Raw genomic sequence first — 26,616 nt, 5'->3', positions numbered from 1 at the left:
GCCCCCGCCGACCACCACCACTCCGCCGCCGCCACCCTCCAGCGACCCGGCAGCCTCCTCGCAGCAGCGGCAGGTAAGCCCCCCGCGGCCGACGGGAGGGAGGGAGGGAGGGAGGGAGAGGGGAGGGGGGCAGGCAGCAACGCGCAGCCTCCCTTGGGACTCGCCCCCCACCCCCACCGCCCCCTTTAGCCACTCTGCACCCCCCACCCACGGAGGGAGGGACGGCTTTAAGACGCCAGCCAGCCAGCCAGCCAGCCAGCCAGCGCGCCCGGTGGCCTGCCGTGGCTGCGGCTCTGCCGGGCTGGTGCGCAAATCCCCTCCGCGCCCCTTTTGGGAGCCACGTTCTCGGTCGGGATGGGAGAAGCGGGGCAGGCGCCGGGAGAGGGCTGCGGGTTGCATTCTGAGAAGTCTGGGGACGCGGGGCTGTAGCAACAGCTGCCCTGCCCTTCTGTGGGCGGAGGGATCTGGATGGAAACAACGCCCCCCCCCCTCCCTCTGAGCCTGACACCTGGCCGTGCCGTGGGTTCTCTGGCCAAGCAGCCTCTTTCTCAGGGTCCAGGTGGAGCCGCCCTGTTGGTCTCCAGCAGCAGAACGTGTTTTTGTGCCTGAAGGAGTGTGCTGGCACACAGAAACTTATCCTTTGGGTAAAACTTGGTTGGTCTCCAAGGGGCCCAGGCTGGACTCAGACTTTGTTCTTCTTCTCGATGTGATTTTTAATCCACCTTCCCAAAACAGTTAATGGTCAAATATCTGTTTGCAGAACCAGTTGGGCTGAAATGTTTGGGGGTGTTGTCCAAAGGCACCCGGCCCAGCAAAAGGGGAGTCCGGGAGCCCCTTAAAGGCAAACAGCATTTATTTCAATATGAGCTTCCCAGAGCCACAAGTTCACTTCAGATGGGACAGAAGACGGGGGTGGGGGGGATCTTATGGGGAGCGGGGAAGGGGGAGGGGGGTCAAAGTTTGGTGTGAATTAGGCCACGAGCCTCTCAAGGAGGTATATACTTGAGAAGAATTATCTGAATCTGAGCATGAAAGTCTGGTTGAGAGTCTCTGGGGGAAATAAAAGGAGTAAGAAATAGTATTGATGTCATGGTGGGGATCTGCTATAGACCACCAAGCCAGACAGAGGATTTGGATGAGACACTCCTACAACAGATTACAGAGCTCTCACGCAGACAGGACATGGTGGTCAGGGGAGGTTTCAGTTACCCAGATATCTGCTGGAAGTCCAACACTGCTAAGAATGAAAGGTCCAATACATTCCTGACAACTTCATAGTCCAGAAAGTGGCAAGGGAAACAGGGGGATCTGCTATCTTGGACTTGATTCTTACCAACAGGGAAGAACGGGTTGACGAGGTGAAGGCAGTGGGCACCCCGGGGAAGTAGTGACCATGTAACTTTGGAATTTACAGTGTTGGGGAAGGTAAAAGCTGTACATAGTAAGACATATAGGTTGAACTTCAGGAAAGCAAATGTGATAAACTTAAAGTGATGTTGGGTAGAATCCCATGGTCAGAAATACTTAAGGAGAAGGGAGCTCAAGAGGGCTGGGGGTGTCTAAAAGTGAAACACTGAAGGCACAATCACAGACGGTTCCTATGGGAAGGAAAAATGGGGGGGGGGTGCTAAAGAAGCCCAGGTGGCTCCAGAAACAGCTTTCTAAGGACTCATTCAGAAAGCGGAAGGAGGGCCTCATAACCGAGGATGAATACAAACAGATAACCAGGGCTTGTAGAGAGAGAGTTAGGAAAGCTAAAGCTCAGTATGAGCTTAGGCTAGCGGGAGATGCTAAAAACAAAAACAAAAAGGGTTCTTCTGTTCAAAGTAAGAACATGGTAGGCCCTTTGCAGGGACAGGAAAGGGAAATTGTAACAGGTGATGAAGAGAGGGCAGAACTGCTCAATCCCTACTTTTCCTCAGTCTTCTCTCAACATGGCAAAAAACAGAACACATGATGAGGGAAGGGAGTTGCTGCCTAGGATCGGCATAGGGGCAGTACATAAACTCCTACTTTCTTTAAATGAAACTACGTCCTCGGGGCCAGATGAGCTGCATCCAAAGGTACTAAAAGAACTCCATCTGTACTATACCTGGGAAAGTTTTAGAACTAATAATCAGACAGTCCTTGAACATTTAGAAAGAACAGCTGTAATTGCTAAGAGCCAGCATGGGTTTCTCAAGAACAAGTCCTGTCAGTCTAACCTTACTCTATTTTTGAGAAAGTTACTACCTTGCTGGATAAGGGGAATGCTGTAGACATAGCTTATCTTGATTTTAGTCAGGCTTTTGATAAGGTTCCACATAATATACTAGTTGATAAATTGGAAAAATGTGGTTTGGATCCTATGACAGTTAGGTGGATCTGTAACTGGTTGACAGATCACACCCAAAGAGTGCTTCTGAATAGTTCCTCATCCTCTTGGAGGGGAGTGACAAGTGGAGTGCCTCAAGGATCTGTCCTGGGATCTGTTTTGTTCAACATCTTTGTCAACAGTTTGGATGAAGGGATAGAGGGACTGCTTATTAAATTTGTAGATGATACTTGACAGGCTGGAAAACTGAGCTAAGAAATGTAATGAATTTCAATGGGGATCAATGTCAAGTTCTGCATTTAGGTAGGAAATATCAAATGCATAATTATAGGTTGTGGGAGACTTGTCTTGGCAGTAGTATGTGCGAAAAGGATCTAGGGGGTCTTAGTAGACCATACACTGAACATGAGTCAGCAGTGTGATGCAGTTGCTAAAAAGGCAAATGTGATTTTGGGCTGTATCAACAGAAGTATAGTGTCCAGATCACAAGATTTGATGGTACCACTTTGCTCTGGTTAGACCTCACCTAAAATATTGTGTTGAGGTTCGGGCACCACACTTTCAGAAGGATATAGACAAGCTGGAGCATGTCCAGAGGAGAGCAATGAAGATGGTGAGAGGTCTGGAGACCAAGTCCTATGAGGAAAGGTTGATGGAGCCTGTTTAGCCTGGAGAGGAGATGACTGAGATGATATGATAACCATCTTCAAGTACTTGGAGTTGTTTTCTGTTGCCACAGAAGGTCGGACCAGAACCAATGGGTTGAAATTAAATCAGAAGAGTTTTTGACCAAAAGTTAGGGAGGACTTTATGACCGTTAGAGCGTTCCTCAGTGGAACAGGCTTCCCCGGGAGGTGGTGGGCTCTCCAAACAGAGGCTAGATGGCCATCTGACAGCAATGCGGATTCTGTGAACTTAGGCAGATTGAGAGGGAGGGCAGGAAGGTTTGCCTCAGGGCTTCGTTCTTGTGGCCCTTTTTTACACACCCAGGGAAATGCTGATTGCCACTTTGGGCTCAGGAAGCAATCCTGGAAGTTTTTTGTCATCTTCTGGGCGTGGAACAGTACTCACTACGAGTGTGGAGGGGGAGGTATTTGTGAATTTCCTGCCTTGTACTAGATGACCCTGGAGTCCCCTTCCAGCTCTATGATTCTATATGTTCTTTCAGAGCTGTTCTCTCAGGAGCAGTCCTCAAGAGAGCTCTCTCAGCCCCACCTTACCTCACAGGGTGTCTGTTGTGGGGATGGGAAGGGAAAGGAATTGTAAGCCACTCTGAGACTCCTTCAGGTAGTTTGTTGTGTTGTGTTTTGTTGGATTCATGATTCATGATGGAGATCAGCCATTTCATTGTTAGGAGGAAGGGCAACAGTTTGGAAATCTTGGGATTCTCAGGCGCTTAAGCAGATTAATCACGCACATACACACATCTCCTTTTTCCATTGATGGACTCTTAGCTATTTGCCAGGTTCTCTGTTTCCTGGAGCTTATTTGGGCTGCAAATCCTGTGCCCGCTTTTCTGGAAGTGTTGATGGTTAACCATAGTGGAATTTAGCTCTGAGTAGTCACACCTGGGATTACGTGTTCAGTCTTCATCAGGCCTCTTGGTGTTGCAGGGGGAAGGCTTTTTTTCTTTTCTTTCTCTTTTGGTTAATTTACATGGTAAGATTTTTGTGCATAACTGGTGAGTCTCCTGAATAAGTAGAGATCTTCCCCACTTTATCTGTGAGTGGCCCAAAGTCCTTTTGGGCCGGTAGACCTCAGAAGGAAAGTTTTCACTCAGGTCTGCCTGACCTGCTTATTAAGTGGCCCCGCTGCAGAAGGCCAGTGACCTTGCTCAGAGAGACCCTCTGCAAATACATCTCAAGGACAATTGTAAGATTCCCCCCCCACGTACACCCCAAACTGCTATAATTTGGCAATGCAGTAAACATTCCCTGAATGCTATGTATCAAAATTCTTTCCATAAAGATATATCCCTAAAAAATTAGAAGCTGAATCTACCTAGATTTCTGATGTTGAACTTGGCTGATTGGATTCTGCACCTTTATAACATGAACACGTGTATTGTTGCTTCTTCCTGGAGAAAGGTGTTTGCCAGTGCAGTTGAGTGGTTGAGGCATATGGGGTAAAAGGCAGATTGGCATTTTGGTTTTTTTGTGAACTCCTATGCTTCTTTGAGTGAGAGATGTTGCTGTCAACTTTGGAGCCTTATTTCAACCAGAAAAGTAGAGTGTGATTGAAACTGGAGGATCTGCGTGGCATGGCATGCAAGTAAGCTGAGCCTTCCTGTTCCTTTTGTCAGCTATAGAGTATCTGGCTTCTGTTGTGAATCTGTTCACTGAGTGGCAGATAGATGGAAGTAGACTTCATTTATTGCAAATAATGTAAAACTTAGCTTTCACCAGTGGATTTTGAGGGTGTTTCTGTGATACTTAATCAGATGTGGAATTCCTTTCCAACCTTTGTCCTGTCCAGAGAAATGTTGGGGTGAAGGCTTGGACTTTAGGTTCCCCTTCGACACTGATGTTGTGCAACGTCAGACCCATTAATAATAAGACCAGCGCAGAATATAGATCTGGCTTGCGTGACCAAGACTTGGGCTTGGGGGGGGGGGGCAAAACAATTGCCTTGAAAAAGCTGCCCCCCCCCAGTTTCTCAGCCCTTCATCAGTCCTGAACGTGAGGGCAGGGGGTGAGGGGGTGGGAAGCTTTACTCATCCTGGAGGCTTTCTCCTTCAAACCACTCTCCGCCTCGAAGACCACTGGTGTTGATTGTGTTGGCCTGGTATGGAGCCCTTGGTTTTGAAGGCCCAGCTGGGCATTTCTGCCCCCTCCTCTCTAGGCAGTGAGCTCACTTAACCTTTCCTGTGGAGACTAATTTTTATTTATTTATTTATTTTATTTTTTTAGCCTGTGGAGACTAATTGACCTAATTGGGTTCCAGAGTCCTCTGTGGGATCCAATGCCTTCCGGCGCCTTATTAGATGAGCTGCTAGAAGAGGAACGGAACTCCCATCTCTCTGAAGCCATCAATGAGGTTTTTCCCGGACGCCCTCTGTGCTCCGGTGGTAAATCATCCCCCTGGTGTATGGTAGAATTCAGGGAGATGAAATGGGAGCTTAGATGACTTGGGCAAGTTTGGTGGCGCACTCGCACCGGAGCCACAAGAGCACCTTATGGGACGCTTATGAAATCCTACGAGATGGCTGCGAAGGCTGCAAAGAGGGAATTCTACTCAGCCTCCGTCGCGTCTGCTAGCTCTCGCCCAGCACAATTGTTTAGGTTGATCAGGTCTTTGCTGTCCCTCACTGAGAGGCACCAAAATGGATTTAGAAATTTGACCATCAGCTCTGAGGCATTCATGAGCTTCTTCCTGGATAAAGTCTTATAGTTCTGCCACAATGTACCTTTCAGTGTTGATACCATAGGTGAGCTGGAGGCCCCTTGGCCGTCTTTGGATTCAGCCTGCTCTCACCTGCTGATGTTGACAGGGTCCTGGTCAAAGCCAGCGATGAGAGGACACAGGGCCCTATGATGGATATTGTCAATCTGTCATTGAAGACAGGGGTTCTCCCAGAGGGTCTTGAGGAGACTGTGTTTCTACTGCTCTTGTGGGGGAGGGCGGGACGGACACAAAACTTGGCCTACACTTGAATTTTATGTATGGGCCTATGCCCCTTGTAAGCCGCCCTGAGCCCGCTTGCGGGGTAGGGCGGGGTAGAAATACCTGAATAAATAAAATAAATAAATAAATAAAACATGGTTGGGTCCTTTAGATCCAGCCAATTACCGCCCAGTTTCAAACGTATCGTTTCTGGGTGAGGTGACTGAGAGAGCAGCAGGTGAGCAGCTCCAGGGTTTCCTGGAGGACATGTCAGCGTTGGACCCAGCATTGGACTCCACCCCGGCCATGGGACGGAGACTGTGCTGGTCACCCTGGCAGATGGTCTCCATAGACAGTGGGATCGAGGCGGGGCAGTGCTGCTGCTGCTGCTGCTTGACCTCACAGCAGTGTGGAACACAGTTGATTGTGATCTTCCGACTCACCCCCTCGCCAGTGTAGGAGTCCGTGGGGTGGCCCTTCAGTGGCTTTCCTCATTCCTCCATGGCCGGGAACAGAGGGTGGCACGGAGTGGGAATGTGTACTCTGGGCAACTCTTATCGTGCAGGGTTCCTCAGCGAGCACTGGTCTCCCAGATGTTATTTAACATCTACATGCAACCCTTCGCCCAGCTGGCGAGGAGTTTCGGGCTTGGGTGTCATCAATATGCCGATGACCCCCAGCTGTATCTTTCACTGGATGGCTGGACGGCCCCTGCCCTGCAAAATCTGGTTGAGGGATTGTAGGCCATGGTGGCACGGCTAAAAAAGAGCTGCCTGAGACAGAATCCATCAAATGGAGGTTCTGTGGCAAGGGGTGCTTTGGGATTGGAGTGCCGGCTTCCACCTTTCGGTGGGACACCATTGATACCAGCGCCATCCATCAAGAGTTTGGACATGATTTTGGATACCTCCTTATCATTGGAGCTCCCAATCATGCCTGTTACCAGACTGGTGTTTTTCCACCTTCAGCAAGTTTGGCAACTGGCTCGTTTCTGGCCATGCCCTGACCTAGCCATGGTAATCTATGCAACGGTCACCTCCAGATTAGACTCCTCGCTCTGCGCTGGCCTACACTTGAGACCAACCTGGAAACTCCACTCAGGCCCTGAATGGGGCGGTGCGAGTCCGGCCGGGAGCACCACGGATGGCACATATTCCAATGGTGGTACACTAGCTACACTGGCTTCCAGTCTACTGAGTCAGGTTCAAGGTTTTGGTACTGACCATGAAGGCCTTGACCGGCCTGGGACCAACGTCCCTGCGGGATCGCCTCCTCTGGATTGTGCCCGGGAGAGCTTTGCGCTCCACTGATAACAAATTGCTGGTGATCCCCTGGCCCTCGGGGGATGTCCAGTTGTCCTGGGCGGGGCCGGGGCCTTCTCGGTTCTGACCCCAGCCTGGTGGCACTCTCTCTGCGAAATGACAACCCCCCCCCCCCCCCCGCGGGACTGGGTGAAATTCCGCAGGGCCTGGGAGACAGAGATGTTCCGCCGGGCCTTTGGCTGAGGGCAGCGACGGCTGGCTGGCACCCTTCTCTCTCCCCCCCCGGTATGTTTCATTTCAAGTTTCCTCCCCCCCCCCTTCCTATTGAATGGCCGGGCAGTGCAGAATTGGAACAGAAATGTGTAAGTTGGCACCTTGGCTCTTTTTACTCTGGTGTTAGTTCTTGTCAAGCTGTATATGGAAATTTTAAAATTAGTATCTTTGTTTTGTATGTTTAGCTTTGTTTTATGGCATTATGCCCAGAGCTCTGTGTAAGCTGGGATACGGCAATTAATAAATCAAAGTAACAACAGCAGCAACAACTGAGGGAATAAATTGTAAGTCTAATAGAGAGGGGGGGTTTGACATTATTGTAAGATATTGGGCCAGTTACCCAAGGATGTTCTATTATTGCAAATAAATCTTTACAAAAGTCAGCCTGTTCTTGCAGGTCTTTTGATCTGAGGACCTGACTACCCATCATGTTTTGTCCAGGGTACATCCCCCAGGTCAGGTCACAGGTATGTTCTGAGAGTGCCTTGCTTCCCAGGCGTGTGGCAGCTCAACTTGGATCAGGGCTGCTTAGAGAGGGAGGCGTAGACTTTCCCGCCCCCTGCCATTTTCCTGAGCTGAAATGGCCCCAGGGAGCTAATGGGGGGGGGGGATTGACAGGACAGTTCACGTGTGGCCCCGATGAGACAAATGGCAGCCTCCTGGGGCCCTTGCAGGTTGGGAAAACAGTGTTGTGGAGGAGTCCAAGCCCCTCTGCCTGCGGGGAGCCCCTGTGCTTCTGCTCATCTGCTCTCTAGCCTGGCCGTGGGCCCCGGAAGAACGTAGCAGGCGGTTAGGCCCTGGGAGATCCCTTCCGGAATGTTAACAGAAATGACCTCCCATTGGTCGCCATCAGTTGTTCTACACAGGTGGCTTTTTGCCTTGCTTGTATGCTGCAGGGATCGCTGCGATTGTACGGCCTTTCAGATATTACCACTGGCTTCCCATCCTTGGTAACTGGTTATAGGTTTGAGTTTTCTGAAATCCGTGACTTTTCACATGTTACACTTTTTAGTGTACTGCAACGCATGTAAAGTGTGTGTGACACCCCCAAGTGTTGGATTCCATGTGTGTCGGAAAGGGAGCTCCACAGACGGGAGTGTTGAGTGTGCCCTGGCTGCCAGTGTTGGGACCTGCCCTGTAGATTCTGAACAGCCCTTTTGCCCTTGTTGATTTCTGTGTGGCCGTGATTGTGCTTCTAACATGGCCCAGAAAGTACTGCATTGCGTTGAGTTGAGAGTTTCGCTGCACTAACTGCACGGAGTTTAAAAGTTTGACTTTTAAAAATGGGCATGCATTATAGTATGAACTGTTTGAAGTCACTTGTTTCCATAGTAACACCCAGCATTGAATTCCTGGGTCTGCAATTTGGAGGTGGGGAGAGGAAAGAGAAGGGAAGTAATTTTCAAGAAAGTAATTTTCTGAAAGGGAGAAAATAAATAGGGCTTTTTGTTGTTATTTGGCCTGTTTATTTCTGTGGAAGGTGGTTTTCTGCTTTATATGTGCATGTTAGAAATTCAGGTCTTGTCCGCTCATGATAGATTATGACATCTCAGGAGAGGGAAACTGAACAAGTCTTTGTGTTTTCGTTTCTTAGCACTTGTTTAACTCCACTGACTAATGAACTCTTGAATCAAAGGTTGTCTTTGTTGAATATAAAGCACGGCCAGATCTCTTCAATTAAACTCTTTTGATTCACGGTACCCAGACCTTGGGAAGGGGGTACTTTCTTTGGGGAGGGGGTGAGACTATTGGGGGGAAATGTTAAGCTTCCTTTTAACAAATAGAGAGAGGATTTTTTTTTAACAGCTCGCCTTCTTTTCAAAGACCAGTAGGGTTGCTTTTAATTTGAAGAATTAGATCTCTGTTCCTTGTTTCCTGGTGTCAGTGATGGAGCTTGCAGTGGCAGCCACCTTTAAGGATTTTGGACTGTAATGAGGAGGAAATCTTTGCCACTTGGTTTGGTTTGCCATGCAGTCAGGTTTGCTTGCATAAGTGGCCGTCTCCAGGGTTAGGGTTAGGGCTCTCTTTGGATGTGCTGTCTGGTCAGGAACTGGCATGTTGGAAACTGGGGAAATAAGGTCTTCTGACCAGTCCTTCAGTGTGGCTATTTAATGCTGAGCCAGCATTCTGTATGTGTGTGTTTCTGAAATGTGTGCCTGGCAAGAAGAAAAAAATATCTGGAGGTTTGCAGTCAGGAATTAAATTCAGGAACAAGCCTCTCTCGTTTGATTCCCTACTCCTCCACTTGTGCCTGGCTGGATGACCTTGGCCAAGCTGTAGTTCTGATAAGAGCTGTTCTTGAAAAAAGAGCACTTTCTGTCAGAGCTCTCTCAGCCCCACCTACCTCACAGGATGTGTGGAGGGGGAGGGAAAGGAGTTTGTAAGCCGCTCTGACACACCTTTGGGTAGTGAAGGACTGGGTATAAATCCAATCTCTTCTAATATTGACACACAGACACACACACACTGTTTCTATTCTTCGCTTTACCATACTATCAATCATTTGTTGTTGTTCAGTCTCACAGTCGAGTCCGACTCTTCGTGACCCAATGGACCAGATCACGCCAGGCCTTCCTGTCTTCCACCGTCCTCTGAAGTTTGCTCAATTTCATGTTCGTTGCATCTATGACACTGTCTAACCATCTCATCCTTTGCCATCCCCGTCTTCTTTGACCTTCAATCTTTCCCAGCATCAGGGTCTTCTCCAGTGAGTGCTCACTTCTCATTTGGGGGCCAAAGTATTTGAGCTTCAGTTTCATTATCTGGCCTTGCAGGGAACAGTCAGGGTTGATTTCTTTTAGGACTGACTGATTTGATTTTCTTGCAGTCCAAGGGACTCTCAAGAGTCTTCTCCAGCACCATAGTTCAAAAGAATCTATTCTTCGGCGCTCGACCTTCCTTATAGTCCAACTCTCGCAGCCATACATGACAATTGGGAATACCATTGCTTTCACCATGCGAACTTTTGTTGGCAGGGTGATGTCTCTACTTTTTATCATGCTGTTTAGGTTCGCCATTGCTTTCCTCCCAAGGAGCAGGCGTCTTTTAATTTCATGGCTGCAGTCACAGTCTGCGGTGATCTGGAATCCCAGGAACGTGAAGTCTGTCACTACTTCCACGACTTCCCCTTCTATTTGCCAAGGAGTGATGGGGCCGGATGCCATGATCTTAGTTTTTTTGATGTTGAGCTTCAAGCCCACTTTTGCGCTCTCCTCTTTTACTCTGAGCAAGAGGCTCTTTAGGTCCTCTTCACTTTCTGCCATTAGAGTGGTATCATCTGCATATCCGAGGTTGTTGATCTTTTCCCCAGCAATCTTAATTCCCACTTGTGATTCACCCAGGCCAGCATTTTGCATGGTGTACTCTGCATATATATTAAATAAGCAAGGTGACAATATACATCCTTGTCATTAAGTGAAGTAAAATATCATTTATGTACTCAAATCCCATTCTTCCTACAGGGAGCTTGGGGCCATGTCAGTGCATCCTCCTATAGGCTGGGTTCGGCTGAGGCATGCAGGGAACTCTGTTGCTGTGCAGAATGGAATATGAACCCCTCTCCACCCGGGTATGAGTGTTGGCTGGGCCACACCGGTCTATTCCGAGAGCAGTCCTAAGCTGAGTGGGTGTACTGCTTAGTTTCCGCTGAATGGGCCTTCCTCCCGGGGGGTCTTGTGATGGCCCCCTCAGCGTCTGTGCTGCCACAATCCCAAGGAGTTGCTATCCGCCCCCCCCCCCCGGCACACAGGTCCCGGCCTCTGAGGACGTCTCCTCCTGACCCAGCTTTATCAGTTCCCATTTCTTGAAACTGATATTAGGGAGCCATTCCCGTATGACTATATTTGCTGCAAGAATAATTGGTGTTGGCCTCCTGTTTCTGTCAACAGTAGACTACAAACTACACCTTTGTAAAGCTCTGTTGGAAATTCAGACCAGGAAAACGATTAAAACGACACTATGGATTTACATAGATCCATTATTTCTTCCAGTGACTATTTCAAGTGGTGTGGTGTGCAAGGTATTTGTTGTGGCTGGGTTATGCTTTCCCCCTCAGGGCTGGGGAAAATTCAGCTTTAAAATATGCATTGAATGGCCACTTGTTTACCTTTGCCTATTCCCAGTTTAGGCCTCATCTTTGAAAGCTGGTAAATATGGTAGGTTTTCAAGGGTGTAAATGCAAATTAAGGGGATTGTATTGCCCATTCTTGCACCATCAGAGGCCTAATTAAGCCTTCTTGGCCAGGATCAAAGGAACTAGTTCAGCCAAGCCCAAAGGTTACCTAGTGGGATTCCCCCTCCTTCAGTCCCCCTCCTCTCCCTTTTCTTTGTCACCTGCCTCCGCTTCAAAGGTCTGTTGCCAGGCAACTTGGAAAGTGGGCCTGCTGTTCAGGAAACACACCTTCAAAGCAGTCTTGGGCTCAGCTAGTTGGCTGGTTCTTTGGACCTTAACTTTGTTAACCCAGTGCCAAGTCTATATACCCAGTGCAAGTCTATATACAAACTGATTGTGTTATTTAGTGTTGTTCCTCCTGGTCTGTAACTTTATACTTATTGCAAAGCCAGTCCCGTCTGTTTTGTATAGTTCTGGACAGACGAGTTTAGGATCAAGGTGCTTGCATTGCTTTATCTTTATCCCCTTGTACCCTATTGTGTTCATCCCACGTTTTTTCAAGTTTATTCCTATCACGGTAAATAGAGTGAGCAGATTCTGATGCTTTTGTATCAGAGAAGATCTGGGGGCCCCGCGGGGAGATGCGATGGGGGAACTCAGCTGGCCTTTCGCCTGGCTCAGCAGCTCTTTCCTTATGTTCAAAAAACCCTTTACACATAAGTAAGATTTGACCTGTGCCATATCGAGCTCTTGTTTATAGAGCAGCTTGTTACTAGATGTTTTCAGAGTCTCCGCATGTAATTTATTAATGCAATGGACTGCTTGTACCGCAAAGGGCCTTTTTTTGCCAGGGGTTTTTGAAAAAATCAGATCAGATGCTGTCAGCCATCCATAAGAAAGTTTAGGACCCTGGTTGCTGTAGAAGTGGAACATCAAAACCCTGGGGAGCCACGTTGGTGTAGTGGTTAAATGTGTGGGTTTGATTCTCCGCTCCTCCACTTGCAGCTGCTGGATGGCCTTGGGCAAACCGTAGTTCTGGCACAGTTGTTCTTGAAAAAAGAGCAGTTTCTGTCAGAGCTCTCTTGGCCCCGCCTCCCTCACACGCAATGTTCCCTCTAAGCTGTGGAGTCCTGTGAGCAAAAATTCTATTCTGTGAGCCACTGGCATTAAAGATGTGAGCCAGCAATTTGGCTACTGCATAAATTAGTTTGCTCTGGAGCCCTCCTTCCTGAGCTAATACAAAAATGTGTGAGCCAGAGGCTAAAAAACTGTGAGCTGGCTCACACTAACTCAGCTTAGAGGGAACACTGCTCACAGGGTGTCTGTTGTGGGGAGGGGGAGGGAAAGGAGTTTGTAAGCCACTCTGAGACTCCTTTGGGTAGTGAAGGGCAAGGGGTATAAATCCAATCTCCTCTTCTTCTACAATTTGTGAAAGGGAAATTTTCACTGCAGGTATTCCCCACGGAATGGTTTGTGTTGTACCATTGTTTCCACACATCAGTCCAATAACCTTCATTTTTGATTGTTTGTTTGCAGGAGAATACATTGAATGTAAAGCTTGCTACCATTTCTCCCCCTGGAAAACTTGTTTTGTCTGCAAAATAGGTGATATTTCAGCAGGTGGTGCTTTTTATACCTTCTTGCTGGGGAGGGGGGCGGGTGGAGGACTACAACTGTTAAAAGAAAAGGAGGCTTTCCAGGAAAAATAAGCACCGCTTACGACCAGTCTCGTATATCTGTGTCAGTCGACTGTGTCCATCCAGAAGCAGAAGGTCTAAGAAGTAACGTGGGCGTGTGCCTGTTCAATCAGTTGTTTTTGACATTATTTGTTCCTGTTGTCTTGGGACAACAGTGAGTGGGAAGTCGAGCAGTCTGCCCGAGCTCAGTGGCCATATAGGTGGCCTCTGTGAGGACTGCATCCCATGTGGGCAGTGCGTCTCTGGAGACCCTCGTCCCGTCCCAGTTGCTGAGCCCATACGAGCCGCCACTAGGTAATGGCGAGAGTCATTTTGGCCCCAGCCCCTTTTGTACTACTGATGGATCACTTTAATTAAAGTTAGATTTTGTTTTCCCCAGACAGAGATTTGAAGAGCTAATATAGAGAGTAAAGTTTTGCTTTTAGCCAAGGAACAGGCTATAATCAGATTTGTGGGTGACACACAGATGGGGGAGATTGGCTGAGAAATTGTAGACAAAAATAACTCAGTTGAGCTGTGTTTTAAGAAGATCTCATGATGTTTAGATGTCTGACTCACGGTGCCCCTCCGCATGTGGAACGTGTTCTCTGCTTCCAGGATGTCTGTTTTATACCTGGCATTAAACAGTTGTAGTAGAAAAGTGTAACTGAATCCGGACATATTCATCTATTTGAGATAGCTCCTGCATCCAGAAATGGGGGGGGGGGAGTTGCTACATGTCCAGTCTACAGGGTCAGTCCCTCCTTGCATGCTATTGGTGCAGAGTCCACAGTTCATTTCTGCTACTGCGTGTGCTTACAGGTGCCCTGCAACTAGGCTGTGTTATCCATACATAATATTAGTTCCCAAAGGATCAACCCTTAGTTCCCAAAGGATCAACCCTTACATACAGAAAGCGGGAAGTAACCAGTTGAGCCTAGCTACGTCCTACAGTTGGAACTGCAAATGTTATACTGCCCAACTTGCTGATTCTGCCCTTTCCACATTGCTGCATATACTGCTTCCCTAAAGTAACTAGTGGGTCATACAGCAATAGCTGGAAGTAGCAAATTGGCGTAGGGAAGGACGTAAGCATGACTGGCTCTTTGAATAAACAGAAAAGGCAGTAAGGAAATAGGACAATAAGATGTGATTTCTACATTTTAATGCTATTTGTTTGATTTTTTTTATTGTAACCTTGGATGTAGAAAACTGGTTTCCTTTATTAGGATTTTTAACTTCTCACAATGCTGGTTCTAGAAAATTGGTTCATGTGAACTTGCATAATATCTGATTGCTTGGATGGTGTTTTGAATACATGGTTATGTCCCACTTCTTAAATGTAACATAAACGAGAGGCAATTTGGTTAAAAAAAGAGGGGGGGAGTATGCCCTTCCCCCCCAATTCAATGCCCAGGCCAAACCCCTGCACCAAGAAACCCAACATAAGGGGAGTGCATTCCTTCCATGACGTCAATTCCACCCCCACAAAGAGATTTCTGAGAAACATGACCCCCTAAGGGGGTAAAAAAGGGGCAAAATGTGTTCCCCCCCAATTGTTTTCCACATGCCTGGCAGGCTGCTTCCCCCCCCCCATTGGTCAACTGTGCAGCTCGGAGTTCTGAGGTAAAACCTCAGGAGCTGACTTAACAGATGACTGCTTCTTAACCGTGGCCTGCTCCAGAGTGAGCTCACCAAGCAGCCTGGCGATCTTGAGGGCAGAACCACCCATGTGGTCCACAGAGAGGCCCTTTGGTAGAGGGGGGGAAACAAGTACGTATGTCTCGCTTCATTTTTTACACGACTATCTTCTCCATTAGAATTCCTACAACAAATGTCACATTTCAAACTTCACATCATCAGTATTATAACTGGATTTACGGAACTTGAATACCGTAGCGAAGCACGGGTCTCAGGCTAGTGTTTGTGTGTGTGTGTGTATGTGTGTGTATGAATAAAAATATTGGGTAAATACCTTTTGAATGTATGCAGAAGTATCCTGGAATGACTCTTTCAACGTCTGCAGACCTTCCCATTTCTGTGCTTAAACTGCACATTGTGGCATCAGTTAGGGTTAGGGCATTTTGGTAACTGCTGGAATCACAGCCTTACCCCGTCATAAGATAAGCTTCTGAACATAAAGGAACACAAGAGCCATGTCAGCGGCTCCTACGTGCAATAGACAGTTTTGTTCCAAGCAAGTCACGCGATGGAGGAATGTCTGACCAAGCCCACCAGTGAGGCTTCTGAGAAGTCCGGAGATTGCTGAGACTTGGACAGAATAAAGTCTGTCAGAGGGGAGCAGAGGACAGGATGTTCTGTAGGGTGAGGACATGGCAGTTCATCCCTCCCATGGGGGACTATTATCTGACCATTGGAATTCAAAGCTTGTGTTCTGTAGACAGACAAATCCCAGAAAAGGGAGGCATTAAAGGGAAATTACTGGTTTAAGAGTAGGACAAAATTTGAGTCTAGTGGCACCTTTATAAGACATTATACAAGCACTTTGCCCTAGGAACATTCTTTCAGAGAATCTCTTGCAGCTATGTTATGACACATCGGTGAAAATTAATGAAATTGTTGATACATACCTGTTGAAATAACAGACCAAGAGTCGCTGCTTTCATCCACATTCGGAAGAAGAATAGTATCGAAACGATAGAACATTCCGGCGATCATCGTCAATTACACCATTTTCAACTGCCTTTCTGCATTTATATATGTAGATTTTTGGTACACATTTTTGTATAAATTTTGTGATCGTTGTTTAAATATTCTCTAGCGCAGTTACCTCACAGTTTCTTCTTTTTTCGACCTTTATAAGACCAACAAAGTTCATTTCTGGGTATGAGCTTCCATGTGCACAACAACGTCATCCTGGCATTTGGGAATTAACTCTTGCTTCACTGCCTAGCTCTCAGTCCCCTATTGATGGCCCTACGACATGGCATCTTAAAGGTCATGATGAGAGGTCCCAGAGAGGAAAAATTGGCTACAACTATATGGCTTTTATTTTGAAAGGGTTTTTATCCATGTGGTGAACAGCTCAGTTGGTTCTGATCTGCCTGCCAGATCATCAAATGCCCTGACACTGTGTACATTTGTGCTTTAGATGGATAAAGAAAACCCAGTGAGTATCATAAAGGCCATTTCCAGATTTTTCTGATCCCTCCCCCAGGGATACGTTTCTTCAGGTGGCACACTCTTGAATCGTTACTGTCATTCAAGGGTTTTGTGCAATAATGTTTAGGCAACGTGGTACAGTCTAGCGTGTTTCAAGTCCCATTGATTTCAGTGGGATAACTAAATGTGTACTTAAATCCGTGGGGCTTAAAAGAGTAGTAACATTGTGCCTTGCGGAGAATTTTTGTGGATTTTGGTTGGAAACACTTTGGTGCACTGAGGTACAGCGGAACTACTAATGACCTTCAGATCACAACCATTCTATTTTAAATGAACTACACCAGCCTCTTCTAACCAGCATTAGCATGATTATGGTGATAATTAGTGGATCTCTGAAGAAAAGGCTGCTTTCTTTGGCCTGAGCGCATTCTTGAATGTTAACTAATCCCCTCGTTTCCCTAGAAAGCAGCAAAGGCTCATAGGTTGCAGTTCCAGTGAAATGCAAAAATCTGAAATGGCATCTTGAATTTTTTGGTCATTGGAAGCCTTTGTGTAGTAGGAAATGCAGCTTTACATTGCCTCAAATGTTTTATGTTAAGCTACAGTTATTTGATTTTGCATTTACACACTTGGTAACATATAAATTAAAACAGATAACTTTGAAATACTTTAAATTTACAGTGTCTAATAAGACACAACTTAAAGATGATTCACAATTAATTTGTATTTTCTCCTCTTGACAGAAAATGCTAGAGGAATGAGAGGGGTCCTAAAGTTCAGAGATGTAAAAATGTTCCAGAATATATATTTGTATATATATATTTGTAATCAGCTAAAATTAAAGAGCAGCTCCTTCTCTACGATTTGTTTGAGGGTTTGTTTGTTTTTAAATTAACTGAAGCTCTGAAAAGTTCTTCAGTCTAATATTGTAAAGAACCATCAAGTAGCATTTGACCCAGTCCAGCAGATTCTGCGTGCTCCGTGTGTGTGTGTGTGTGTGTGTGTGTGTGTGTGTGTGTTCGTACGGAGCATGACGTAGGGCTGTTCAGAAGGGAACTGCCCTGCATGGGCACTAGCATTCCTGTGGCTGGAAAACATGGCATGGAAATATACAACAAAACTATCTATTACAAAAAAAAACAGCAGCAACAACAAAAAAACAGAACAGTTGAGTGAGCCTGAATTATATTTTTATATTCTTTACAGAAGGTTGCAGAAAGTATGCCTTTCTCTTTTTTCTTAGTATTTTAATTGACAGAATCCTGTGTAATATTCATTATCCTCATTAACTGATAAGCCTGGTAACAAAAGACTTGGTGCTCGTTCACCTCCACTGGCAGATTTAAAATGCTGTCTCCATCTTTCGGCAACCAAACCGTTTTCCATATCTGTCCAGTGTAAGCCTGTGTCAATGTGTCCCCTCCCAACATTGCCTCCACCTTCTCTCCATACGGCTGTCCTCTTCTCTTTCTGTACAAAGATGACAGGAAAGCTTAAACATAGCTGAATGGTTTTCTTTTGAGCAGCCAATCAGATGCATGGATTGAGAAGCAGTTGTCTCATTCTGTGAATTTCCAGCTGGGTGATGATTAGGGCTGAATCAGGCCGAATCAATTTCAGCTGGCAGTAAGACTCCTGCATGTCAGTTTCGTCAGTATGAGCAGGGAGTCTTGGCCAGCCAAATGTCAATTTCAGCCCCATTATATCCTATGGGCCATTGAAGTCAATGGTGAAAAAATAGGGTATATTCTGGGGGCTGGAGGGGAGGGGGTTGGAGGGAGAGGCTCCAAACTCGTAGGGTAGCTGCTGGAACCTCCCCACAACACACCCGCCATGTTTCAGGAACATTGGACCAGGGGGTCCAATTCTACGGCCCCCCAAACAGGTTGCCCCCATCCCCTCCATTGTTCTCTATGGTGGGGGGAAGTTACTTTTTCCCCTCCATAGAGAACAATGGAGGGGATAGGGGCAACCTGTTTGGGGGCCCATAGATAGAATTGGACCCCTTGGTCCAATGTTCTTCAAACTTGGTTGGTATCTTGGGGAGAGGCTCCAGCAGCTACCCTGCAAGTTTAGAGTCTCTCCCTCAAATCCCCTCCCCTCCAGCCCCCAGAATATACCCTATGTTTTCGCCATTGACATCAATGGCCCATAGGATATAATGGGGCCGAATTGCCGCCGAAATTCGGTGGCAATTCAGCGACAAGCCGATCAGATCAGAGAATCTGAATTGTCCTGCAGCAGCCCGAAAGGGGTCCGAATGGGCCATTTTCGGGGGTGCATTTGGTTCGGACAAACCAAATGCACATCCCTAGGGATGATACGCTGGGAAGGTGATGCCGGAGATCCCCGTCCTCCGGGTCTTAGCTGTGCTGGTGGTCATCAACTCGTCACCTTAAATGGAAGAATGGGTTATTTACAGTGGCATCATAAACAACACGATACCCTTCTAAGACTATTGTAGTCAACAGGCTTCTAGGGTGTAGCTCTGCGTAGGGTGACATTAAATATTGTGTGAAAACATTGTCCCATTTTGCAAATCTGGTGGTGGTGTTGGTGGACCAACTTGCAAGAATGTGTCACAGGAGTGCATGGCTTGCAAAGCTTGCATTCTGCTAAGCTTCATGCTGCCCACAAGGGGCTTTGTATAGCATCTGCGTTTTCCTCCTATCTGGGAGTATAAAACCCAAGCACAGATGAGCTGTTGTCCATGTGCTCTATACACATACACACGTCCGTAAGTACAAAACTGGATTCCTGGATTTGATTTCCATTAGCAGTCAGCTAGATGTCTCTGGGAACTTACAGACAAGGCATACAGGTTGCTTGCTTCTGGCATGTGGCATACAAAAGGTACATTTTAACTATACATGAAGCTTCCATTTGACTGTCAGAGCTACTGGACATTATCTGTCCTCCAAGAATGTATCTAAGCCTTTCTTTAAAACTATCTAAGTGAGTGGTCATTGTCACACTCCATAGTATTTAATTCCACATATTAATTGGGTATGACATGCCAAGGCTGAGGGCAGACAAGCCATAGGCACGTGGCCAGAAACTCCTTGAAGCAGCTTAAATTGTGTCTATTCATGAAGTGGCTATGGGTGGTTTTGGAAATGAGGAGGTATTTGATGTTTCTGTGACAGAAAGGAGCTCCTCCAAGGAGCTTTGTGCATATCTGGTAGGTTGAAATGTTTTCCAGGGCGTTGCACTGGGGACATGAGGGGCCATGCCTCTGGAGTGGGCTGCTGTTTTGTGGCTACACAGATGGAGCACGGAAAGGGTTGTGGTGGTCTCCTGATTCTAGTGTGGTTTGGGGCTCGAAAGAGGTGTCTCACTCTTTGTGTCACAGCTCACATCAACGCTCCTGATCACCAGTGCTGAAGCCAAGCCTTCCCTCAGTGTTTCAGTGCAGAAAATAAATTCCAAGGTGTGAACCTTTTTCATGTGTTGGGCTCAGCACAATTTGAGAGAGGCCCAAAGCAGTCAAAGAAGCAATAAAATCCTGGTCCAGCCCCAGCAAGGTATCCTCAGCATGAGTGTTGGGAGACCTCCAAAATAATCAGCACCACAGTCATCAATACCTCTGCCGACTCATAGAGGGCGGCAGCTGGTAGACAAGAGGAATGTGTAACCTCTCCTCAGTTCCTAATGTAAGGAGCAGCATACAGCCAGTGCTAGTGATCGTTTGTGCCGGAATTCTGTGGAAGCTGCAGAACTCACAGAGGATAATAGCGGGGTTGGTGTAGGACTAGCCAGACATGCTACATTCTTTTTCTCCAACCATGTTTCTGCTGAGCAAGCCACATCACAACTCCTCCTTCCTGCAGCATCTCCTAGAGGTGTGCAGTGTTGTGATTCACTGATCTGGCATTACTGCAGACGGTGGGGGAAGCAGGGGCCCTCGTACCCTCCGCTGTCAGGATGCCACGGAGACTAGACAGGCAGTGAGCCATCCTCACCGAAAACGGGCCGACTTTGATAAATCCCATCCCCATAAATAACATTAAAGCCATTTTAAAGCAAGCATGATGTGGCAGTTGGGGTGAACTGATAATATATCACTGAAAACATATCACAACTAGGGTGGAAGAACTAAAAAAAAATAGATCATGGATTTCATGATGTGGAAACAAAGCTGCAGTCAATTGAAGACAAGCTTAAAATAAGCTCAGCCACAGCAGAAGAAGAACTGAAGGAGAGTAACATAAAAATTGTCAACGAGACAATAATAAAAACTAGAAAAAGGCCTTTAGAATCTTACTGGAAGACCTTTCTGGGTATAGAAGAGGAAAATAAAAAATAGATTGTATTGAAGAAACTGATAATAAATTAAGGAAACCTAATTTATAAACGAGACCATTAAAAAAAGGAGCTGAAGGAAATAATGTAACAGGATACCTTACCGACCTCTTTACAGATTGTTTGAGTTCAGAGTTTGGTGAGGACATTGGAACATAATCTGCTTTTAGAATCAATAGCAAGGGGATGCAAAGAAGGAATTTGCCCAGGGTTATACTTGTCAAGGAGCTGCGGTGGCTCAAGTGGTTAAGACCCTGAACTGCAGGCTGTGGAAGGTCAGTAGTTCAGCCGTTCGAGATCCGAGTACTGCATGACGGAGTGAGCTCCCGTCTCTAGTTCCAGCTCCTGCCAACCTTGCAGTTCGAAAGCTGACCTAGCAGTTCGAAAGCAAGAAATTGCAAGTAGATAAATAGGCACTACTTCGGTGGGAAGGTAACAGCGTTCCGTGCGCCTTGGTGTTTAGTCATGCTGGCCACATGACCACGGAAACGTCTTCAGACAGTGCTGGCTCTTCAGCTTTGAAACGGAGACGAGCACTGCAACCCTAGAGTCGGATTCGACTGGCTTTCAAGCAAGGGAACCTTTACCTTTGAAATACTTGTCAAATTTAATAGCACTGACATCAATAATAACATCTCTCTAACATTATGGACTAAATTTAGCATTAATCCGGAGCTTAAAATAGATGGACAAAATATTATAGTTCTTTCAGATATTTCAAATATGTCTCTGAGGAAATGGAAAGAATTGCAATTTCTAGTAAGAAACACACCCAAGCTGTTTGGGGTTTGAAATCCCCCCCCCCCCGATGTGTCTTGTGTGGTTTAGAGAACCAACCAAAAGATGTGAGAAAATAGCCTAAGCATAGTTCATGGAAGACTCAGAAAGAAATTCAAAATAATGGAACACAGTTAGGAATGGAACTTGTTGAAAGTGTTCGTTTCATTTATGATAGTCCATCTCTGGGTGCTGGGAAATCTTCACCAGAGTATTAGGGTGCAATCACAAGCACAGTTAGCTGTGCCATAAGCGCGAATGCCGGGCGAATTTAAAGGGTGCAGTCAGACACGAACATCTGGGAAGCGTCCCGCACCTTTCAGCAAACCATTTTGCTCCACCGCATAAGCGGAGTAAAAAGACCACCAGGGAAAGTCCGGGAGCAAACGGGTTGCGATGGGCCATGGATGGACTTTCCCCGCTCTGATCACTCCAGCGTGCTCTCATAGCGTCAGGATGGACTGATCGCGCTGTCCGGACTCCGTGCCCCTTCTCAGTATGCGCATCATCGCACACTCCATTCATCGGTTCCCCGTTTAAGCGAAGTGGAAGCAAATGGCAAAAAAAAAAAAACCCAACAACCCTGGCTCACCTGCGGTTGCATCTGATCACGCAGTGGCGGGCGGCCCCCGCAGCTTCAAAAGACTGTGTGATCACACAACTGCGGGTCAGTTCCCTCCGGAGGGAATAGCCTCGCTTCCGCCCTGGTTTATCTTGTGCATGTGGCCGCATCCTTAGAGTGGCTTTAAAACAAGAGGAAGTTTGTAGTCTTCCTGTAAGAAACGGACCAGAGAGAACGTGTCCTCCTTGGCCAGTGTCCTCTTCACATGGAACTGTGGTATCCCGGGGCGAAGAGAGCTCCCAGTCCTTCTCATAATTCTGCCCAAGAGGACACTTCTCAATTCTCCCCTCTTTTTAGTGGCTTGATATTTGTATCGGACCGATAACTGGTATAGGTTTCATTCCAGCCAGTATGCTGCTAACAACAGTTGTGTGCAGAAGATGAGGGACAGCCCCTGGCGGTCTAGGGGAAACAGCCACACAAACTATCACCAATATCTGTCTTGACAGATATCAGGACAATTCTTTGAATAAGAATAAGAATCACTATGATTAGATTATTGCTTTGTTTGGGATCCAGAGCAAAGCCAGCAAGCTTGCTTGGATGCAAGTCCTGTTTTATTCAGTACGGCTTACTCCCAGGAAAGGGTCCTCAGCGTGGCTGCAGTTGTCTGTGACAGGCGGATCCCGTTGAGGCTGTGCCTCATGTGCCTCTGCTGCACATGCGACAGGTGTAGCCCACGTCACATTTGCCTCTAGTGTGGCACGGTAGCCTGTTCCCATAGGAACGAGGCTCCATTCTGAAAGTGGGGGTGGTCAAATGATTGGATCCTCCACTGAGTTTTGTGAATGAAGCATCACACACAAAGTTCCCATTCTTCCCTGTCAGCAGGACTTGTACCGGTGATGTTATTGTCCACATTGGAGGAGGCAGTTCTGTCATGCTCCACCACATTTAGCACCAGAACCGGAGAGCTGAGCAGCTTTTGCTGTGGCTGTTGCTGGCTTCTGTCATGAATGTCTCCACTATGCCCTGTGATCAGTGTCCCTTCTAAGCTGAGTTGGTCTGAGCTAGCCTCCAGCTCACAGATTTTTGTCTTAGCTCAGGAAGGATCGGGCTCCAGAGAAAACTAATTGATGCAGCGGCCAGATCGCTCGCTCACAACTTTAAGGCCAGTCGCTCACAAAGCAGAATTTTTGCTCACAAGGCTCCACAGCTTTAGAGGGAGCATGGCGTGATACCACATGATAAGTTTACATCTGTTCGGAGGCCAACAGAATTTTCATTTCCTGTGCATGGAAGACTTGCATTTAATCTTACCTGTACATTTAGAGGTTTTTATTAGCTTGGACCTTGTTCAAACCATAATTAGTTGTAAGAGGAGGCAGCTTGTCTCACGCAGACATCTCCCACCCTTGAACTATGCTCCCTGGAGGTGGGTGCGCTACTCTTACCTGTGAGGTGTCGTCTGCCATACCTCTCTGGGGTCTACTCTGTCTGCAGAACAATTGAATTCCGGGGCATGTCAGCAGCATGCTTTGCTCTAAGCTGTGGCTGTCTTGTCATGGCATTTCTACTTATATTTTATCAACCCGTTGCTTTTTTCCGTGGTACATCTGCCTTTTGGGGACTTGGTTTTACAGGGATCAGTTTGCTCTTTCCGCCGTCCTGTTTGTTTGTTTGTTTTCCCCCACCTGCCTCTGTCTGTCTTGCAGCTGGATCCCGGGCGTCATACACCAGCCAGCACAGCCACCTGGGCGCCGAGCTGAGGGCGCTGCAGTCCCCCGAGCACCACCACATAGACCCTATTTATGAAGACCGCGTCTACCAGAAGCCCCCTATGAGGAGTCTCAGTCAGAGCCAGGGGGACCCTCTTCAGCCAGCACACACAGGCACCTACCGCACTAGCACAGGTAGGTGGAACTGTGGCAACGGCAGTCTCCGCTCTTTTCCTTGCCGAGGCAAGTGCTTTGTTTTAACACCCATGGATCTGTATCTGTTGGAAAACATAACTGAATTCATAGTTAGAACAAAGGTGCCAAGGTCTGAGTGCAGAAAATGTTCCCAAACAGTGTGTGCATTTTCACTTCTTTTACTTACTTCTATTAACTTTTTTGCACTCTTAAACTTCTCTTTCGAACAAAATGTACGATGGCTCTCAGAAGAGGTGTTTTTGCGAAAGCCATGCAAGTTAGAGAAGGGCAGGGAAATATTTTCTGATGAGGTTCATGGGCCTTTATCATGGGATGGCTTAATTTGGGGGCTGAGATATTGAGCATAGGTTGGTTCTCCCCTACATATGTGTACACACATGCTCATTCGTTCATGAATTCTCTTGTGTCCCTCCGTGTAAAACCATATTGTGCATTTCAGCCAAGCTGTCTGTACCATTGATCCATCTGTACTGTAACCATGCATGATCTCACACACATCAGCTGCGTTGTTGTGCAAGTCTTAGTTGTGGAGCGTCCTCTCAAGAATAGCTGTACATTTGGAACCCTGCATACAGCAATGAAATCAGTTGTGGCAATTAAGACATGAAGGAGTCTGCCCTCAGCATACTCAGAGCCAAAATAGATTCTGAATAGATGTGGAAAACTAACGTCAGACATTATTGTGGTGTTGTTCATGTCTATGAGATGTTTATCTTTGCAGTGTTGATCTTGTATAGAGGAATATCGCGGATTTTATCAAATGCAAAAGAGATCATTTGTATTGCCAGAAAATTGGCTTCATTCAGTCTTTTTTGTATATGTATTTTTAGTCATAAGTTTTCTTGTCTTTAACGTTTTGATGGCAACTTTTTTTGTTCTCTGTGGATGCGGAAGTCAGTTAGGACCATCCAAAGAAGAAGACTCTTACAATTTAATTTGACTCATAAATAGCAACCCCTTCGTTGCCTGATGCAGACCGTCAAGAAAAGGAGTCACCTATGGACCCTGCCTCAGTCAAGCCTTAGAAGAAGAGCAGGCTGGCTGGAAAGGAGCTGTGCTTGTGCTTGTGACGAGCAAATGTTACAACAGTGATTGGATTGTAAAGAAAAAGAAAAGGGAGTTAGCAAGAGGAATGTGGATGGTTTCAAGTGTGTAGCAGTAAGCCTTGATTGAATGAAACCAGATTTATATGGTGTGTGGAAACTCTCAAGAGGCAGGATACATAAAAGGTGGGGAGATGACGGTGTTGTGTGTATTTTCCAAGGATGGGAGGCTCAAAAGGAGCAGGTTCAGTCATTGTACTTTACTTTTGTGTCCCTGCTGAGAACATGAAATTCAGAGAATGAGCTTGAGCCAGTCATTTTCTCCTAGCCTGACCTACCTCGCAGGGCTGTTTTGAAGACCAAATAGGATCACCCCTTCAAATTGTGTTCCTCTCAGCTCCTTTGAACGTCAGATAGAAATGTGATTGACTGATTCTACGCAAATTACCTACAGTGCATGCCTGTGAACAGCAATCTGAAGCAGCAGCCCTAACCTCGCTGTAAAGATACAGCATTTTGGGGAGGAAAGAATGAAGAAACCCCACAGTCTTCTAATAATTGTCATTATGCACACAATTTATTTATTTTTAAAGTATCCCAAACAATGCTTTATAAAGTAGCCCTGTCTCCTGTCACTGATCAGTTCTGCATCTACCAAAGACGGCTGATAAATTAACAAGGAGACGCAAGATCTGGAGCAGGGGACCTCAGCTTTACCTTGCTGAGCCCTCAGGGCACTCTCAGATTGTAGAGAAATGGCAGCACGTATCACCACAAAGTGGCAGGACCAGCCACTGGATACTTGCTAGGTGATGGGGGAGTCATAGAAAAGGTGAAAGTGTTGTCCTGTGGTGGGGCCATATATTTCTGAATGGGTGACCCAAAGGTGTCTTCTTCTGTTCCAGTGAGTTGTAGGACATCCAAGGTTGGCTCTTAGCTTTGTGGAAGAGGTTTTCAGAGGGAAGAAGCAAGTGGGGAGACCAGAAAATATGTTGTTGGGCACCATGGCTCCCATGGATGGACACCATGTTGAAGACCACTGATCTACAGGGACTCAGGCAAAATCCTTCTTTTGTCCTGTTCCCAGTTCTGCTTGTAACCCCTGTGCCCTGCAGGGAGCTCACGTCACCCCACGTGTCGCCTGGGTTGTCCTGCTCGGCTGCCAGTTAGGCCCAGCCCACCTTAGCACCAGCCCCATTGAGGGGGGGAGCAGGATGCGTCTGCCACGGAAACTGCTCAATGACCGTCCTTGACGGTCTCATCCTGGCTCTTCATCTTCATGGGATTCCTTCTGGAGGGATTTTAATTGCACAGTTTAGCTGGCCTGATGGTGATGCTTCAGCAGGTGAGTAGAGATCAGTGGCTGCTCTTGATCACTGACAAAATTAAACTTGCTTGGATGAGCGCCTGGCACCACAGGGAAGGATCTTCTGATGGAGCAAATGCCTGCCCTGCTGGAACAGATTCTCAGGATTCAGCCCTGAATCTTGGAAATCATTCATCCTTAATTCTACTCACTTTCAGTTACTGAGCCTCTCCATAGGTCCAAAATCCATGCCAACTCCACATGTCACTTTATAATTATATTAAAAATCTTTCTTGACTCCCCCCCCCGCCCCCCGTCCCCATCTTTTCT

The 26,616-nt window shown here is 46.8% G+C and overlaps 1 protein-coding gene across 1 annotated transcript in view; it reads left to right on the top strand.

Annotated features, from left to right (window-relative positions):
* The first annotated feature begins 17 nt into the window (after nucleotides 1-17).
* Nucleotides 18-26,616, top strand: part of CTNND2 (catenin delta 2) — a 307,472-nt gene continuing 280,873 nt past the window's right edge. The window contains exons 1-2 of the mRNA XM_015405710.1: nucleotides 18-73; nucleotides 23,719-23,916. Of these exons, the coding sequence (XP_015261196.1) occupies nucleotides 23,844-23,916 (73 nt within the window). The 5' untranslated portion in view covers nucleotides 18-73; nucleotides 23,719-23,843. The remainder of the gene's footprint in view (nucleotides 74-23,718; nucleotides 23,917-26,616) is intronic.

Source organism: Gekko japonicus, unplaced genomic scaffold (assembly GCF_001447785.1).
Source record: "Gekko japonicus isolate JY-2015 unplaced genomic scaffold, Gekko_japonicus_V1.1 scaffold1340, whole genome shotgun sequence".
Classification (NCBI taxonomy): Eukaryota; Metazoa; Chordata; class Lepidosauria; order Squamata; family Gekkonidae; genus Gekko; species Gekko japonicus.
The sequence above is the reverse complement of the archived record's forward strand: the minus strand, read 5'-3'. Positions and strand labels throughout refer to the sequence as shown.